The sequence below is a fragment of the Hordeum vulgare genome, chromosome 4H (assembly GCF_904849725.1).
Source record: "Hordeum vulgare subsp. vulgare chromosome 4H, MorexV3_pseudomolecules_assembly, whole genome shotgun sequence".
NCBI lineage: Eukaryota > Viridiplantae > Streptophyta > Magnoliopsida > Poales > Poaceae > Hordeum > Hordeum vulgare.
Window position 1 is genome coordinate 79,390,601 of NC_058521.1, and position 18,511 is coordinate 79,409,111.

The 18,511-nt window shown below is 44.6% G+C and overlaps 1 protein-coding gene across 1 annotated transcript; it reads right to left on the reverse strand.

The window, feature by feature from the left end:
* Positions 1-11,335: 11,335 nt before the first annotated feature.
* LOC123447942 (transmembrane 9 superfamily member 1) lies at positions 11,336-17,474 on the reverse strand. The gene is made up of 12 exons (XM_045124679.1): positions 17,255-17,474; positions 15,622-15,814; positions 15,411-15,515; positions 15,267-15,284; positions 15,085-15,173; positions 14,855-15,007; positions 14,557-14,691; positions 13,912-14,078; positions 12,539-12,633; positions 12,023-12,396; positions 11,631-11,904; positions 11,336-11,546 (listed from the first exon to the last, which is right to left on the reverse strand). The coding sequence occupies exons 1-12, from the start codon at positions 17,339-17,341 to the stop codon at positions 11,479-11,481; spliced, it is 1,758 nt and encodes a 585-aa protein (XP_044980614.1). The 5' UTR covers positions 17,342-17,474; the 3' UTR covers positions 11,336-11,478.
* Between the last annotated feature and the right edge of the window lie 1,037 nt (positions 17,475-18,511).

Sequence of the window (18,511 nt, forward strand, 5' to 3'; positions counted from 1 at the left end):
CATTATTTTATGCTTAGCATGTCTCATGAGGTTAAAGTCCTCAAGTATGATCGAGGGGGATATTAGGGGAGGGGCGATAGAGGCTAACTCCGCAAGGAAGGACGGATTAAGAGATCTCTAACAACTCACCAAAAAAACTTCCCCAGTAACCACTTATTGGAGCCCGTCGATAATGTTTTTATTATTATTGGGAATGGATGCTCCAGCAGGTCCCCAATCAATGAATTGTCATTTTTGTTTATCTTTAAACTTGCATCAAACACTTGTGAGTGTTAATCTCTTCTTTTGAAGGGTCAGTGCAAACGAGCAGACAATCAGGGGGGTGTTTGGCTCGACGACAGTTGGATGGAGTAGTGAGAAGCCTGAGGCCGGCAGGAAGGTGAAGTACGAAGGAGGCGCGGGTGCACAGTTGGCTAGAGGCACGAGGCAGACCGCTGGGCGGGGAGGCTAACGCACGGGCACGCAACCAAGAAGGCACACAAGGCCTGTAGGGAGCCACACGCGGGCAGACATGAAGCAATGCAAGGTCGCTCGAAGGCGAATGTGTGTGAGTCCAACAATTGGCCCATAAGGCCGACAGGAGAAGGCACAAGTCTGTGACGTCGGTAGGTGGCAAGAGGCATACCGCCGGGATGGGAGGTGCACGCGAACGGCCCAGGGCGGCACGTGAGGCCAACCGGGGCCGTGGTTGAACAATCGAGGCTGATGCGCGATGCCGACGACACAACATCTCATCGATGGCACAATTATGTGGTGGCCAAGGTTTGCTGACATGGCGGTATTGGGGATAGGATTGAAGGAAGGCCAACTCATCCTCCATATAGGGCAGCTATTTCTTTTATTACTCCTAATAATTTAATAGAAACAATAAAGTTGTTGGAACGGGTTGTTTGGCCCAACTCCCTCAAATACAAGGAATTTATGAAAGAAAGGGGAGTTGTTGGAGATACTACAACACCAACTCCAATGCACGACCCCATTTGGTATGTGCATGTTCGTTTGGATCCAAATAGTGGCCCAACGCGGTAACCCAAACGGACGGGCGTCCGTTTTTTGTCTGCCCACGGCCCATTTTCGACCCAAATTTGGGCATGGTTTGCCTCTGTGCGGACACGAAGTGGACACACGTGGGAGCTCTCCTTATCCTTCCTCGGTCCGCCCATCGATAAAATGTACGTGTTTTCCATGTTCCCTCCACGACCTACGCCTTCACCATCATAGACGGTGTCGCTCATTTTCTAGCCGATTCGTTGCCATCCACCAGCCTCACCGCATCCGCACCCCCCCCCCACACACACACACACGCGCGCGCGCCACTTTCAGAGGAGTTTTTGCCGGTGACCTTTTCTCGTCGGTGTCGGTACTAGAGAAACCACGGCCATCGATGCCGACTATCGCCTCCAACACCGTCTGTCTCGAGGTCGAAAGGTCGTCGGCCGCCCTCGTCTCCGCTTCTACATGCCTGCTTGTGCTTGTTGTATGGGGAGGATGGATTGTTCTTCACATGTCATGTATCCACCGCGATTGCAGGGTGTTCGACACTTTGCTCACAAGGTACCTTGGATGGTGGGGGTGAATATTTCTTCAATAACTTTTGTTCATCGGACGATTCATCGTCGAACGATGAGGATCTTGTCGTTGTTGCATTGGTCGCCAATGACCACATTGCTAGGCAGCGGTGGAGGTTCAGAGGATCAATCACGGGCCATGCTACTGCGTTGGACTGCAATAGAGATCGTGGTCATTGTCTGCTCTTTGTCAGTTACTTTCAGTGCACGTTCCTGCTCTTCAAACGCCATCTTTTCCGACGCAGCTTCCGAATGACAAGGCATGTGTTCAATCGTACTCGGGAGGGAGTGGTAACATATGAGGATTACCTTGAGTGCAAGGAGGATGTCCTTGAAAAGGTTGGCTTCTCCTTTTATTAGAAATGCATTGCGGCTATTCGTATGCTTGCATACGAAATTCCAGATATCTTGTGGATGAGTACGATCCGCATTAGTGAGTACACATGTCTCACATCAATGTACAGGCTCTGGCTGTGGTGGTATTGTTTGTTTGTGAGTACCTAAGAGAGCCAATTGAAGCAGATACATCCCGATTGTTGGCGATCAATACAGATATAGGCTTTTCGAGAATACTTGGTAGCATAGAATGTATGCATTATAAGTGAAAGAACTGTTCATTTGCTTGACAGCGGCAGTACAAGGGGCATATGAAAGGTTGCATTGTCACACTAGAAGTAGTGGCTTCACAAGATCTTTGGATTTGACACTCTTTTTCGTCATGGACAATATCCGATCCATGAGAGAAGAGAGAGAGATTTTTCCAAGGACGAGAGAATGCTAGGAAGAATGTGGAGGGTACTTTTGTTATGCTTTAATCTCGATGGGCTATCATTCGGCACCCTACTCGAACATGGAGCACCGAAAAGCTTTGAAAGGTGATGATTGCTTGTGTGATTATGCACAACATGACCGTGGAGGATGAACGTGATGACAACATCTACGACCAAGGGTTTCACTTTCAGGGTGAAAATTATGCGTGAGCATCAAAAACCGGCAACATTTTTACAGTTCATCCAATTTCATCAAAAATATGTGATTGACAGACTCACATTCAACTCTTAAATAACTTGATTGAACACATGTGGATTCACCTTAATAACCAATAGATGTATCGGTTCATGTTCTTTCAATGTATTTGTGATAATTTAAATTTAATTATAATAAACTTTATGATTTTTATTAGGTTGTAAAACTATTGTGATTTATTTGGTTAAAGAAATGTGCACATTTGACAGCCGGCGGGGCGAACCAAATGTGTTAGCCAATTGGACGCACTAACAACGCAACCACAAACACAGAAGAGACCAAAACAGACAGAATCCGGCTGCCCCTTTCCTAACCCGAACGAACAGAATCCGAACAAAATGAATTTGCGTTGGAGTTAGCATAAGAGAATGATCCGTTGGTTAAGCTCTTTTGAAGAGGATCCGTGGGGTAACCTGGTCAAACTTTTGAAGAGGATCCCTAAATTTCTTTCAAATGGACCCGCTCCAAGCTGATAGTCTATAAGGTTGTTCAAACTTAAAAAAATGACTTAAAATAAGCCTAGAAATTCAAATGTTTTGAAAAGAAAGGAGTAATAATTAATATATGAGATGTTTTAAAAAAATAAAAAATATACATATTGTCTTATTTTCTGTGATTTTCATGTTCCTATGATATTCTTACCTCTAAAATAATATTTCTATCCCATGAAGCCAAGGAGGTCAGAGGTTACAAATTTCACTCTCGGAGCATAATCTTTGGCATACACGATACACTAAAGAAAAGAAAAACACTTATCTTAAGCCCACTGATCTCTCGAGAAATCATCCCCGTCCCTCGTGTGACACGCGTTCCCATGGGACCCACCCACCGCCCACCTTATCCTTTTCTCTCGGTCCAGTCTTCTCCTTCCTTCGATTTCCCATCCCTTCCACCTCCAGAGCAATGGGATCCAACCCACAAGAGACACCATACGAGGTCGACGTGCGGCTGCTGCCCAACCGCGCACCGGCATGCGATATTGCCTTGGCTGCTGGCATGCTGCCCAGTCTGATCATCGACGCTGCAAGGCCAACAACAACCTACTCCCTAGGCAACCTAGCCATGGATTTTTTTGGTCTTCTTACCAGTGAATCTCACCGGGGGAGCCCATTAAGGAGCTCCACTCTGCTCGCAGTAGCCCCTCTTCATCGGCTCCTAGCACGGGCGGCAAAATTGACAAAAATGACCCATGGGACGAAAGAACTCACGGATTGACCCCTCGGGGGAAATAATTCACCGGCCTGACCCTTTTGTGTGGCGCCCGACGCCTAGGCGCCACACTGTACTGTGTGACGCCTAGAGGTTAGGCGCCACACCCCCGACCACGTGGCAGGGAGGGCCCCACCCCCAGGCAGTGTGACGCCTAAGCCTCACAATGTGTGACGCCTGACCCTTAGGCGCCACACACTAACTTACAGAGCCACGGGCCAGCCCCCTCCCCCACCCCCTCCCCACCCCCTCCCTCATTCCCCTCCCCCAGCCCCTCTCCCAGCCACTGCCCCCTCCCTCAAATCCTTCTCTACATCACCAAATCTCAAGGTTTGGAGCGGGCATTTGTTGTCCAATCACTCCCCTAAGGTAATCCCCACCTCTCCCCTCATTCTCATCCAAAGGAAAATCTTTTGTGTTCTTTTTTTTGCAAATTTGAGGAAACCCTAGTTTTTCATGAAATGTGGGATGTATATCATATTGTTTTATTTGTTTGTATGTTAGGATAAGGGGTATGATGGGGTTAGGATTAGGGTTGTTTGGATGTGTGCATTATGGTTGTTTTAGGGTTAGGCTAGGGTTAGGCTATGGTTAGGCTAGGGTTAGGGATGTTTGGTTGTGTTAGGGTTATGAGGGGGTTAGGGTTATTTGGAAGTTAGGCTATGGTTATTGTAATTGTATGATTGCTCATAAAAAGGTTCTATGTTTTGTTGTTTAGGTATGGAAAGAACATGTGTTTATGTTCATCACGTGGACAAGGATGCCTTTTTAAAAGGCAATATTGATCCGGACCCGGATGAGCTTGACATGGTGTTCGATTTGTGTCCTAGCTATGCTGAATTGTTGGAACAAGTCCGAAAGGATTTGAATTGGATGGACCCTAGTGATGTATTTGAGTTTGCTGGTAGGCATAATGTGGGATTCGGAATGCACATTCGTTGGAAGACCATGCGTGTCAACTCCGAGCAACGTTGGCTTGCATACAAGGATACGGTGGCCGAATCACTAGACAAGGCTCTAGAGTTATTTGCCATGAAAACAAATGTTCCTAACTTGTTGGATTTGAACCGGGTTTCGTCTTCGATTGTTGAAGCTATTCCTGCAACCATCAACGAAGAGGCCAGCATTGAACCTCTTTCTTGTGTGTATGAGGCTAACGAAGAGGTCAACATTGAACATGAACCATTGGTACAGGCTAATTATGAGCACTATGATGATGGTAATGTTCTTCATGACAACAATCTTGGTGATTTGGACAAATATAATTTGCAAGAGACAATGGACCATTCCATTCCGTACTCACGTGGGTATGCCTCTGAGTCTGACGATGAGGGTCCCGATGAAGAAGTTGATGAGGAAGGGTTCACGGCAAAGGAGGCTGAAGCTTTCACGAAGGTATTAAAGTGTGATCACCGGACACCATTGTTCGAGGATCTTAGCCTTGCGGATGAAGCCGTGGTTGACGGAGGTGAAGGCATATTGTTTGGAGTTAGGCCACCTTCTCATCGGGACACACATGGGAAGAATATTATTTTGCCGGGGTCAAAGTTCGAAACATTCTTTGAACTGAAGATGTGGTTGGATGAATATTCTGTTACGCATTACAGGCCACACAAAGTTGTTCATTCAAACATGAAGCTGCGTTACACGGTTGCTTGTGAGGATAGAGGTTGTCCTTGGATTGTCCGTGCAAGACCATGGAAAGGAGGGCCAGGATGGAACATTGTCAGTTGTATGCCTCACATGTGTCAAGGCAAGAGGGTTGATGGTGCCCTATCGTCGCAAAGCCATAGACAACTAACCTCCGAGTTCATCGCTTATAGGCTTTCCAACTCCATCTCCTCTCTTCCAACAATGAGCATAAAAAGCGTACAAGACCTTGTGAAAGCCCTCTTTCACTACGAGGTGAAATATGGTAAGGCATGAAAAGCAAAGCAAGCCGCATTCAAGATGTTGTATGGTGATTAGGAGGAATCATACAACCGCATAACTAAGTTGTTGGGAGCTATTGCCCACACTAACCCGGGCATGGTTCATGTGGTCGAGCCGTATGGGGAGAAAACAAGGATTAGGCGCCACACATGGACTTATACAGCCTCAGCCCAGCCCCTCCCCACCCCCCCTCCCCCAGTATAAGTCCATGTGTGGCGCCCAAGCCTTAGGCGCCACACTACACATGTGTGGCGCCCAAGCCTTAGGCGCCACACTACACATGTGTGGCGCCCAAGCCTTAGGCGCCACACTACACACACATGTGAAAACCTGCTGGAACTGAATTTGGACAGCAATAAAGCAATTTTTGACAGCAATAAAGATCTTATAACAGCAATAAATCAATATATTGACAGCAATAAGGATCTTTTGACAGCAATAAAGCAATATATTTCCAGCAATAAGGATCTTTTGACAGCACTAAATGGTTCACAACAACTGCAACAACAACTAAATGGTTCACAACTCGAAATAGTTCAAGACTACAGTAAATAGTTCAGCTCGACAAGTGCAACACCAACTCCAAATCACTTGGGGCCTCGTCCCCTCTTGGATACTAGCTTCTTCCTTCTCGCAACCACAAATTGATCCGGGTCATCCGACTCATCGTCATCGTCATCCTCAACCTCATCCTCCCTGCTTCTCATCCTTGACAAACGAGAGCTCCCGGCCACCGGATTCTTCCCTTTCGCATAATCATCCGGTGAGTAGCGCTTAAATTCCTTCCTGGGCTTCAACATGTAAGCGGAGCGTTGGAAAGCCTTCAACGTCATGTCGTCCGCAGCCTAATACATATGAAGGTTGAAAGTTCAAATTTGAAGGTTCAAGACTGAAGGTTGAAAGTGCAAGCTGTATGGCTATGTCATACCTGAGGAGTGTCAACATCATCCTCCTGAGTATTTCTTTGGGTAATGTCACCATCATCCATACGAGCGCCCGAAGAAGCTGAATCGTCAAGAGTATTTCTTTCGGATGAACCGGATCTCGAAGGTGAAACATATTCAGGGTCACGGCAACCTAAAATGTTGGATAGGCGCCGTAACTTCTTGCCCTGTTCCTGTTAGATTCAAATATAAATGACATATATTAGGTAACCTATAATGTTGCATTCGTGGGCAAAATAATAATAATGACACAACACCTTTATGAATAGACGAAGTGCAGATTCTCCCTTTTTTCCTCCAGGTGTGTTATCTAGAATATCTTCGGACTCGTCAGCTTGTTTCTTGACCTCTTTGCGCTATGATCACAAGACAATGACAACAAATAAGTGCAAGTGAATAGGTCCGCTAGAATTCATAATTTACATAGGGGAGCACACTTACCACAAAGTTCAGGACAGGGGCGAAGGAAGTTTGGTACCCTTCGCGAATCAACTTGTTGTAACCGCCTTGGGCAAGTTCATCGTACTCAGTGGGTTCTTCCAATATGTCCTCCTCGTAAGCCGGCGGACAAATCTCGACACGAGTACTCTCCTGAAACCATCTTAGGTAGTTGCTGAACGCAAGAGCACAATGCTGACGGTACTGGGTTCGTTGTATGCTCGAAGTTGCATGCACACTTTGCTCGAACATAAGGACGTAGCTCTTATGATGCTTCTGTCAGTCCTTGATTTTTCGCTGCCTCCTCCTATCCAACCTGCTTTGAACAAAACACATCAGTAGCTCGCTCAACACTAAGAACAAAACTAATCACTAATTATTTTTTGTTACCTGTGAAGTTGTGTGTCCGTGTCCACCCACTCCGGCGGGTGTGGCTGAAAGTAACCAAATTGACGCAGCACACGATGCGGGAGATGCCACTCAACCGCCCAATTGCATATTAGGGAACAACGCATTAGCCAAAGATGTCTTTCCTGCACGCATAGTGCATTCAGCTCGAACGTGTGTGCATCACCAAAGTTTGTCCCGACACCATATGGCTCCCATTCAACCTACAACACAAGATGAATACCACAATTCATTTCACTCACAACATAGAAGCTGGAAGTCAACTCTGAAACCATCTTACCTGCTCGGGGGTAAGCGAATCCATCTCGTTGGTGTATTGCTTGTACAATAGGTTCACTTCGCTTGCCACCTCCGATACCAAGTCCCACTTGTAAGCCCATGTAGGTTGCCGTACAGGGTTGTCGTGGTCATCCCAGGTATTCCACTTTGAGCTTTTAGGGCGTCCAACAGGTAGGCGTTCCCAGCTCCATACTGAAAGTAGGAGCATACAACCACCAACTCCACCGTCCTTTGTCGTCCTGCGACAAGCATCGTCCAACTACAAGTAACAACAAACATGCATCAGTTTAGCAGAAAAAGATAACAGAGAGTACTTAATATTAACAATTTATTACCTGCCGATACAAGTAAGCCAGTGCGGCCGAGCCCCAGCTGAACTTGTTGTCCAAAACAGTCAACGCCTTCAGCCACATCCAAGGAGCATTCTTGCCTGTGCCGTCCGCAAAGATAGTCCTAGAGATGACGTACCACATGTAGACGCGAGCATACCTCTGGATGACCTCGTCATCTGCGTCCTCAGGACAATGAGCAAAGTTGGCGGCAATCCAAGTGAAAGTGGCACCGGCAGGGACTCTATCTTTCTTCCCTCCATCTTCCACCTCCGTCTCCTGCGGCGACATACCAATAAGAGCCTCCATTTGATGTCGCAATCCCTCAGAATCAGTGCTCATCCATAGTGGCTTCCCCTCGATGGGAAGAGCGGTGATCATGGAAACATCTTGAAGAGTAACCGTCATCTCTCCGGTCCGGAGGTGAAAACTATGTGTCTCCGGCCTCCAACGATCAATGAGTGTTGTGACTGCCGCAGCGTTCAGATTTGGAGTTGACCGACTCACAAGCTGCACAAATGGAAGGAGTCCCGCCATCTCGATGTACGGGGTGTACCGCTCATCGTAATGCATTACAGAGGATGCCCCATGAGACCGGATCTTCAGGGGCGTAAGCTCCTGCAAACATATAGGAGAAGAAGATATCAAGTGTTTATTACATTTTCAAAATATTACTAATCTACTAATCATTTTCTACTTACCATCTTCTTCTCTGACATGAAATAGGCCCGGTGTTCAGCGTCATAAACATCATTCAGAAGCCACACCATCCTACAAATCACAAAAAATTACTCATTTACTAATATTCAAATAAGACTCATATACTCATATGAACTACTACTAATACTAACTACTACCACTAACTACAAACCAAAACCTAATGCAATTCCTATACCTACTACTACTACTACTAACTACTAACTAGTCATATACTCAACTAACTAGTCATATACTAACTAGTCAAATCCTAACTCATATCCTAACTAGTCAAAACCTAACTCATATCCTAACTAGTTAAAACCTAATGCAAATCCTAACTCATATACTAACTAGTTAAAACCTAATGCAAATCCTAACTCATATACTAACTAGTCAAATCCTAACTCATATCCTAACTAGTCAAAACCTAATACAATTCCTATACCTACCTCTACTACTAACTACTACTACTACTAACTACTACTACTCACTATTCATATACTCAACCAAAACCAAAACCTAATGCAATTTCTATACCTACTACTACTACTAACTACTAACTACTCATATACTCAACCAAATCCTAACTAGTCAAATCCTAAGAACCTACTCAAATCAATCTACTAAAATCAATCTACTCAACCAAAACATAATAAAATTGGATAGAAGGATGGGAAAGGAAAGGGATGGGGGAGGACATTACCTTGGGGGATCAATCCAAGGAAGAAATCCTCAGATCTGAAGGAGATGGGGGAGGGGATTAGGGAGGGGATGAGAGCCAGCCGCCGCAATGGAAGTTTCTGTTTGAATGAGGGAGGAGGTGGGGAGGGGGTGGGGAGGGGGCTGGCCCGTGGCTCTGTAAGTCAGTGTGTGACGCCTAAGGGTCAGGCGCCACACATTACAATGTGTGGCGCCTGAGGCTTAGGCGTCACACTGCCTGGGGGTGGGGCCCTCCCTGCCACGTGGTCGGGGGTGTGGCGCCTAACCTCTAGGCGTCACACAGTACAGTGTGGCGCCTAGGTGTCGGGCGCCACACAAAAGGGTCAGGCCGGTGAATTATTTCCCCCGAGGGGTCAATCCGTGAGTTCTTTCGTCCCAGGGGTCATTTTTGTCAATTTTGCCAGCACGGGCCCGGCCTTTGCAACACCCTGGGTGCCTTCTTCCCTGCGGCACCGTCATTGATCATGGCAACGGCGTCTGCAATGGAGCACTTGCCGCAACACAACATGGCGGCCGATCATGTTATCTACGCCCGCAGCCACCTCTGCAACGCAACTTCCATCGGTGTGTGGCAGTGGGCTAGTGACGGCTGCAATGCAACTTCACCGCCGACAACACAAAAGCTTCATCGCAGCGCCACGGCACCGACAGCCCAACGACGCTGATGGCAGCAACGACTACTCCGACAATGTTCCATTGCAGCTTTGCCTCGGCACGAACAAGCAAGCGATTCTCCAATTCAAGACTCACGACCACCGACGATGTTCCATTGTATCTCCGCCTTGGCACCAGCGAACAAGTGATTCTCCATTGCAACAATGACGACCATCGGCAATGTTCCATTGAAGCTCCACCGTGACACCTGCGATGCTTCATGTGACCGCCGACAACCGTTGCTCGTTAGATCGAGGGCCTATGTTGTGGAGCAGTCTGTTGCTCGTTAGATCGAGGGCCTATGTTGTGGAGCAGTCTGTTGCTCGTTAGATCGAGGGCCTATGTTGTGGAGCAGTCTGTCTAGGTACCAAAAGATAATGCAGGAGCGATGGGTGTACTGCGATGTGAGGGATATGGACTGGCTTGCATGCATCGAACGGTAGATAAGGCAGCTGATAACCGGAAGTTATCAGCCAGTCGATTAGTAGGAGTGGTCTAACGAAAATCACATAGCATACACCGGTATTAGAAAAACAAATTCACGTCACTGCAGAGTGCAGTCACAGCTAACTGAAATAATAAATATACCTATATAGCTTACTCGCCAGTTCTTTTGGGCGAGATTCTTCAGCCCTCCCGCCCCCCTCCCCAGCTTCTTCGAGAATCATCACTCCATATATTTTTTACAATCATAGCTAATTAGACCTTAACTAGATAGAATTATAAAAATGGTATGAAGTGACTATTCTGGGAGAAGCTGGGGAGAGGGGCGATTCTGGTAAAATCGGCCAAAAGAACTGGCCAGCAAGCTAAAGGTTATCTCGTCTGACCTGGTTGGCTAACAGACAAGCAAACGCTCGTTAGACGGACGCTTCTCATTCAGACTGTTTGCCACCCATGGTAGGGGCACATCTAGTTCACCCAAGGCGTAGTAGTTTGCTTTTACATATACTAAAACAGAATCTCGATGTTGCAACCCACGGTAGGGGCACATCTAGTCCACCCGAATCTGCACTGCATCAATGATGCCATAGAATGATAAGCAAGATGTAAATCCCAGTATTGAGACTAATTCCTGAACTAATATAGGTATACATTTATGGGACCAGTTTGATGACGGAGGTAGATATAGACCAAAAATCAAAGTATTAAGTAAACGAAGGGAGAACCACCTCCTGTATAGTTTCCAAAAGTTAATTAGAATCTTAGAAGCGTTACTCAACAACACATGATCTGCTAAGTGCTAATAGCCTACAGAATCGGAGAAGCAGTTTAGTCGCATTTGATGTTTCTGTAGATTCTCCTGACAAACAAAGTTGACCCCAGATAGCCAATAGCACCTAAATAAAAACAGATGTCAAATGACAGCCAAAAGATACTGATTTGAAATAGAATAATAACCACAGGTAAGTTTCAAGGCTCACCACAAAGTATGCCTAGCCCAAGACAGAACATCAACGTGTAGCCGAAGTAGAAGCTAGTCTGGAAAAAGCCCGACATCTTTGTCTTCACGTGATAATAGTATATAGCGTATAGATATACATACAAGGCGGTTGATGCAGCCGAGAAGAACGATGTCCATTGCCAATGATAGTTCTCAGCATTCAACAAGAAATAAGTGCCCACAATAGTGACACATACTGTTACGATTAGGAGAATGACAAAGACTAGCAACATGAAGCCATAAACATAGTACACCTGCAAAGGGCAAAAGAAGCCGTCAATTATCCATCAATTTAAACGAAACGAAACTTAAATAGAAGTGCATAAACATATTTACTTCACAGCAAAGTTCACCAACATACTCCTTTTTTACCTTGTAGTTCCAGAATGAAGTAAACACAAAGTACATCTCGATGAAAATGCTGCCGAAGGGAAGAAGCCCGCCCATCAATGAGATAACAGAAGGTGTTAGGTACCACTTCTTCTCAGGAATAGGACGTGGGATTGTCTTCACACGGCATGGGTTATTGGGAGCACCACTCCAGTTTCTACCAACTACTGTTCCCAATAGCACCAGTGGGAAAGAGATAAAAGCCCAGAGGACAAATATGACAACCATTGTGCCAAATGGGATAGCCGCTAATGAATGGTAGAAGATAGCAATCGTGTTCAACACTAATCCAATTGAAAAGCACAAGAACGGAAAAAGGGACGCAGTAAGGACCATAGATTTTATCCAGTTTTTGCCTGCCGAATCAAGGAATCCACAGTTTAGATAAAGAACACAGGAACTGGCAATTCTGAAACTCAGGAATATACTCAGGATAGCAGAATAACATAGGGAAATTCTACCGAGGACATAAGAACAAAAACATGTGCAGGACCATACCACCATTCCTTGAGTAGAGGCCACCACTAACATATCCAGAAATGAAAGATGTAAGTGCGTAGCACACGATAAAGGTTGTGATAATAGCTCCTCGTCTGACAAATAGAGTACAATGTATCAGTAAGGGGGGGAAACACTAACGGAAACTCATACTAGCTGAACGATCATTTTTTATATAACAAAATAAAAGATGTCAGGTCATCAGAACACAGTAAGTTTGTGATGTTTGCTCCTTCTCTGGTAAACAGAGTATAATAATATTTCAGTTATGTGAAAAAGCTAATGGAAACTGATACTAGCTGAAGATTATTACAAAATCCAAGATAAGTTTTATATTCAGTTACTACACATGATTAAAGAAGTGAACTTTTTATCTTTACTGATTTTCATGCTCTCTAGGCTGAATGATAAATGCGCCTTTTTTCTAACTTCAGAATGTCAGATTTCTGAACACCATGCTATGGTACATAAAGTTGTGCATTCCCAGTAATAAGACCACTGCACCAGAAGTCCACAGAGCTACTTTAACAAATGTTATTGCTGGCATTGTTTATAAGGCAATAAGGCGAGCACCACCCGCCTAAGCGCCTGAGGCGGGCATATATTTGTAAGGCGCTGCCAGGGCGCCTTATCGCCTAAGCGTCTAAGGCAGGACGCCTTAAAAACAATGATTGCTGGATAATGCAAACCCAGCAATTTTATCCAGGTATCCTACCTTGGCGAGAAATGAATATTACAGATCTAAGACTTGTGTTAGGGAAGTGATCAGCACTCAACCCACATGGAATAAAGGCAGGAAGAATAACTAAAAAAAACTTCATTTTCTTGCTTAATCCAACTATGTGCATACTGCATAGGCAGCTTTATAGGTCGGGATCCTAACAACCAAATTTAAACAAGTCTTGTCTCTAGGTAAATCAATCTGGGGCTCTTTGATTCAAGAGATTTCTGGAGAATTGTGAGATGGCATGAAATTACAATTCTCTATTCATGCATTTTACAAATCTGAGAGCCAAATCTCCTATTCCTATTTAAAAAGAAACACAACTTATTTATCTTATTCTTAACTGGCTATGCCTTAGCTTGCTGCTACCTTGCGCATTGGTAAATCTGCATACCAAAGATAATGGCATGTTTAACTTCTATACCAAATCCAAATATCCCTAGTCTCCACCTTAGTGTGAATGCAGCAGATAAGACACTATATATGTTCATTCATTTATAATGTAATCTTCAGCACCTTTTGAAATGTGTATCAAGTGATTTACAGATAAAATATCCATGGATCCAAAACTACTACCAACTATGTACCTGCTACATTCTGCAAAAGAACTGCAGAAAAAAGAAGACATGAAAGCTGGTCTTGAGCTTACCCTACATAAAGCATACCAACAATGGCAAGTACAATAACAAGCAGGATAAGAGCTGCCATCTGAGTGCCAATGCCAACAACGGCAGACAGAAACATTAGGTTGCGTGGAGGCCGAAATACATCTCCATGAACAAGCTTCCATCCAGATTCCTCACTAACATCCCTTTCCTGAAAGTAAATCATAGATTAACATGCTGATCAAGTGAAATCGATGAGAATCATGGCAACTGATTCGTTGCGTGTATTCAAATATTTATGCCAGTCACAATCAAAAGCCAGTGTGGGAATCAAACCGATTGATGTTTAACAGCAGCGCAACGCATCGATGCGGCTTATTAGCCACAGATTATACTCTTAGGCTTGTGGCTTCGCCAGGCTACAAAATTCACTAGCTCTGCACCACTACTTTAACTAATTATGTATTCCTGGATATTTAACCCCTTTGCATGGAAATGATGGATAGATTCATCTTCTCAATACTCTTGTAATGTTATACTTCTGTGACGTTTACAATAGTGGCGCATGATATGATAAGACCCATGGTCAAACTATCACAAGAAGTCATGAGAGTGAAAAGAGGCAGGTTATGTTACAGGAGTCCAGCAGAGTACATGATTTAACAGAAGTGCCAAGATTTATTACTTACAAGCGACTCAAGATCATCATCTTCACGAGCATATTTTGCATAATCATTTCTCAGGGTCCTCATCAATATCATCGATACTAAACCAGTTAAGAAAATGACCATCATGAAAGAATTGAAGATGGAGAACCAATGAATCTGAAAATGAAAAGATGGAACTCAGTTTAGTGTTCTTGTGATTTGTTTGGACAGAAAGCATAGTCTACCTGTTTGTTAGAATCAACATGACAGTGCTGAAATGACACCACCAAAATCCTTCCTAAAAAACTGAAGACTGGCCACCAATGTGAACAAGAATTACCTGGTGTTCGAAGAACGGGTAGTCCAAGTAAACTTCAAAACGTCGTGCAAATGCCACATTTGTTTGCACCCACTTCACTGAATATGTCATGTCCAATTTTCTTCCAGCTTCAAGAAGCTTAGGTGACTCTTGTGTGAGATTGACATGAATTACCTACAAGGAAACTTGAATTAACCAGTATATATAGATTTTCGCTAATTTTTAAGATAACAAATAAGTGCAACACGTACCCTGTTACCGTTGTATTTAACAACAATATTCTTGTGTGTGTAAAGATAGTGCTTGTTTTCATTGTTTTTGTCAGTCTCCCCAACAAAACCTGCTCGGATGAAAACTCACTTGATTATCGAAATGATGTAAAGGCTAGAAAATGTTAAAGGAAGATGGGCAATTTCAGTTTAGAATTACCTACCCCACAATGGCAGATCATCTAGGTGGTTTCACATGCAAAGGAAGAAATTTGCGCACAAAGAATGTCAGAACCAAAAGTCACATCCAAAACAAGAAAAATGTGTGCAGTAACAGAGAACAATTAACCAAATACGGATCTTCATACCTATGAAAAGCTCAAACCAGTATGAGCTTTCAATGGCATCAGTAAATTGCTGAACCTTTTTAGCATCAAGTTCAATTGTGCAAACGGGGCCCTTGTCCACATTTTCTGAAACAAAAAAGATTAATCATCACTTAGTACGAAAAGCATGCATGTAAGCAATTCCCAATCAGAAGTTTAAAAAAACAAGGTTGTGTAAACAAGATCAACATACTCAAAAACTGTATATCAATCTGACTATCAATCAGCTCATTTCCACCCAGAACCTCTCCAAGTCCACCCCATTTATGTGCAGGGTTTTCAGCTGGTTGACAAAACGGAAGGCTGTAATAGTTGTATGTTTCCTGAGGATTATTGTACGGGCCAACCTTGTTTACCCAGAGCTTAACTGGTTCTGAAATTTTGTACTGCACAGAGACATATAAGAAGCTGCAATACTTTAGTAATGGCAAAACATGTTCTCAGTATGATTGCATATCAGCATAAAGAAGAAGATAAAAAGATGCTTTCGACAAACTGGTCACCATGATGACAAACAGACCCAAAACAAGACACAGAAAAAAAAAGAGAAACTTTAAAATTTAAGGTCCATGGCTGACTTGCTCATTATGAAGAAAAAGAGCACTTCACCATTCAAAAACATTTGCGAAAATTTAAATTCCATGGCTGACTTCTTGATTGTGAAGAGCACTTCACCGTTCAAAAACATTTGGGATTGTTCACCAGTTAAAGTATCGACCATAATGAAAATAAAAGGTGCACTTTCTCATGCCAATGTTATGGCAGCAAACGTCAACTTAAATATATTACTCAGAAATTTGAAGGCACCAAAAATATTGCCTTCTTAGGGTCGAATAAATTATCCAGGTGCTTAACTCTTGCAGTTAATTACCGTGTGTTCCAACATTTTTTGTCACTAATCAGCATATGCCTACATATTTTGATAATTGAGCGACATTACAAATTAGACAAAACCTTAGCTGGAAAATAAGAGACAAACAGTACACCATGACGTCTGTTTGGTTGCAGAGTGGATTCCAAAATATTGTCTCGGTATATTACTTGATAAATTTCGTCTTGGAATAATACCAGCAAACTTGCTCCACAACCACCCTCACAAAAAAAATACTCCATAACTAAACTATCACATGATTCAGTGTGCGCTGTGCAGCACAACAGAATACAACCAAAGAGAGCCTTGGGATATTTTATTCAGTTTCCATGATATGCAACAGACTTATGCACCTATGACCTAAGGTATGCCATCACGTCTGATGAAATGGTTCTAAAAAAATTGTACTGAAATTTATCCAAAAGCTGACAATGCATAACATTCATTTAAATGGACAACACAATGCCAGGTAGAGCCCTATCCAAGGGCATAACAAGTTTCTCTAACTACTCGAGTGAATGAGAACACACTACCAAGTACTCCCTCCGTAGAGAAATATAAGAGCTTATAGTGATCTAAACGCTCTTATATTTCTTTACAGAGGGAGTATACACCAAGGCTCCAAAACATGTTTTGTCCTAATGCGGCTCCCTGATGTTCTCTTGTGGCAAAGAAGATCAGGTAGTCCCTCAAAGCACGCCGCGAAGACCCTCCTCTCGCAAGTAGGTAACTACCAATATCCCAGGGGCGAAACCCATCACAACACAGAGCGACAGATCACGCCGCAACCTCGAACTCACCATGCAACAACCAGGCAACATTAACATATAACAAAGCACGTCTGCGTCCAGATCCGGCACGGCGCCTCGAGGGATCCCGACGACATGCGCATAGGAGGCTCGGATCTAGGGTATGGGAGTACGAGGGGCTATGGTGGTGGGACCGCGGTGCGCACCTTGTGATCGGACTCGGAGGCGGACGCCAGGGGCGGACGCGCGACGGCGAGGAGCGCGGCGAGGAGGAGGCCGCGGAGGAGGAGCATCTCGGCGGCGGCGGCGGCGGCGGCCGCGAGATCTGAGTGGAGGGTGGACGCGGGTTGGGGGGTTTGCGTCGCCCTTCCGAGCCTGCCTGCGCGGTTGGTCTCGTCTCAGTCCTGCCCGAGCAGGAGCTGCCTCCCCATAGGAACGAGAATTTGGGGCTACGGTTTTGCGGGGAGGTGCCTGGGGAATGCAGTATTTGTTGTTTTTCTCTTCCATTTGATAAAATCAAAGTGTCTCATCTTTTTTCTTCCAAAACACATAGTGCATGGTATTTTTATCTTTTTGCGGGAATCTCTACTATTAAAGGCAGTCGAACGTTGTCGTGATGGTTCAATCTTCCTGCCTCGTTCAAAAAAAATATCACGGGAAACAGAACCTCACATTCCATGATAGCGAAAAAAACGAGATAACCCACACTTCCCACCTTCTCCCCGGCCTATGCATCTCCACGTCTCTTTCGCACGAGCTCGAACCACCCGACACTCTCCTCTCCCCATGACCACGCGACGCCCTTTCTTTCTAGGTTGGCCATAGTCCGAGCCCCCGACCATCCGTAGCGAGTCTACTATAATGGATTGAAGGAGGCGGCGGCGAGAAGCCACAGCGAGAGGCGGTGGGAATTCCATCTTACTGTGAGATCGATAGAAAAGATGTCTAGAGGGGGTGAATAGACTACTTGCATAAATTAAAATCCTAGCCTTTTCTCAATTTACTGGTTGGCAGCTTTTATCGATTCTAACAAGTCTAGTGCACCCTCCACATGCTAGTCAACAAATATGACAGCGGAAAGTAAAGACTTTGTACATGTAGTAAGGAGTAGAGTTTAGTAAGATCAAGCGCGAAGAATGTGACACGGCGGTTTTTTTGGCATGGTTCCAATAGGTGGCACTATCGTACGTCCATGTTAGTGAAGACTTCAACCCACGGAGGATAACGACTACTAGAGTCCACGGAGGGCTCCGCCCCACAAGGGATCCACGAAGAAGCGGCCTTGTCTATTCCACGACGGCTTCCGTCCACACAGGACTAGCCTCACTCATGGTAGATCTTCACGAAGTAGGCGATCTCCTTGCCCTTACAAACATCTTGGTTCAACTTCACAACACAAAGTAGGAGGCTCTCAAGCGACATCTAACCAATCTAGGAGGCACCACCCTCCAAAAGGTAATAGA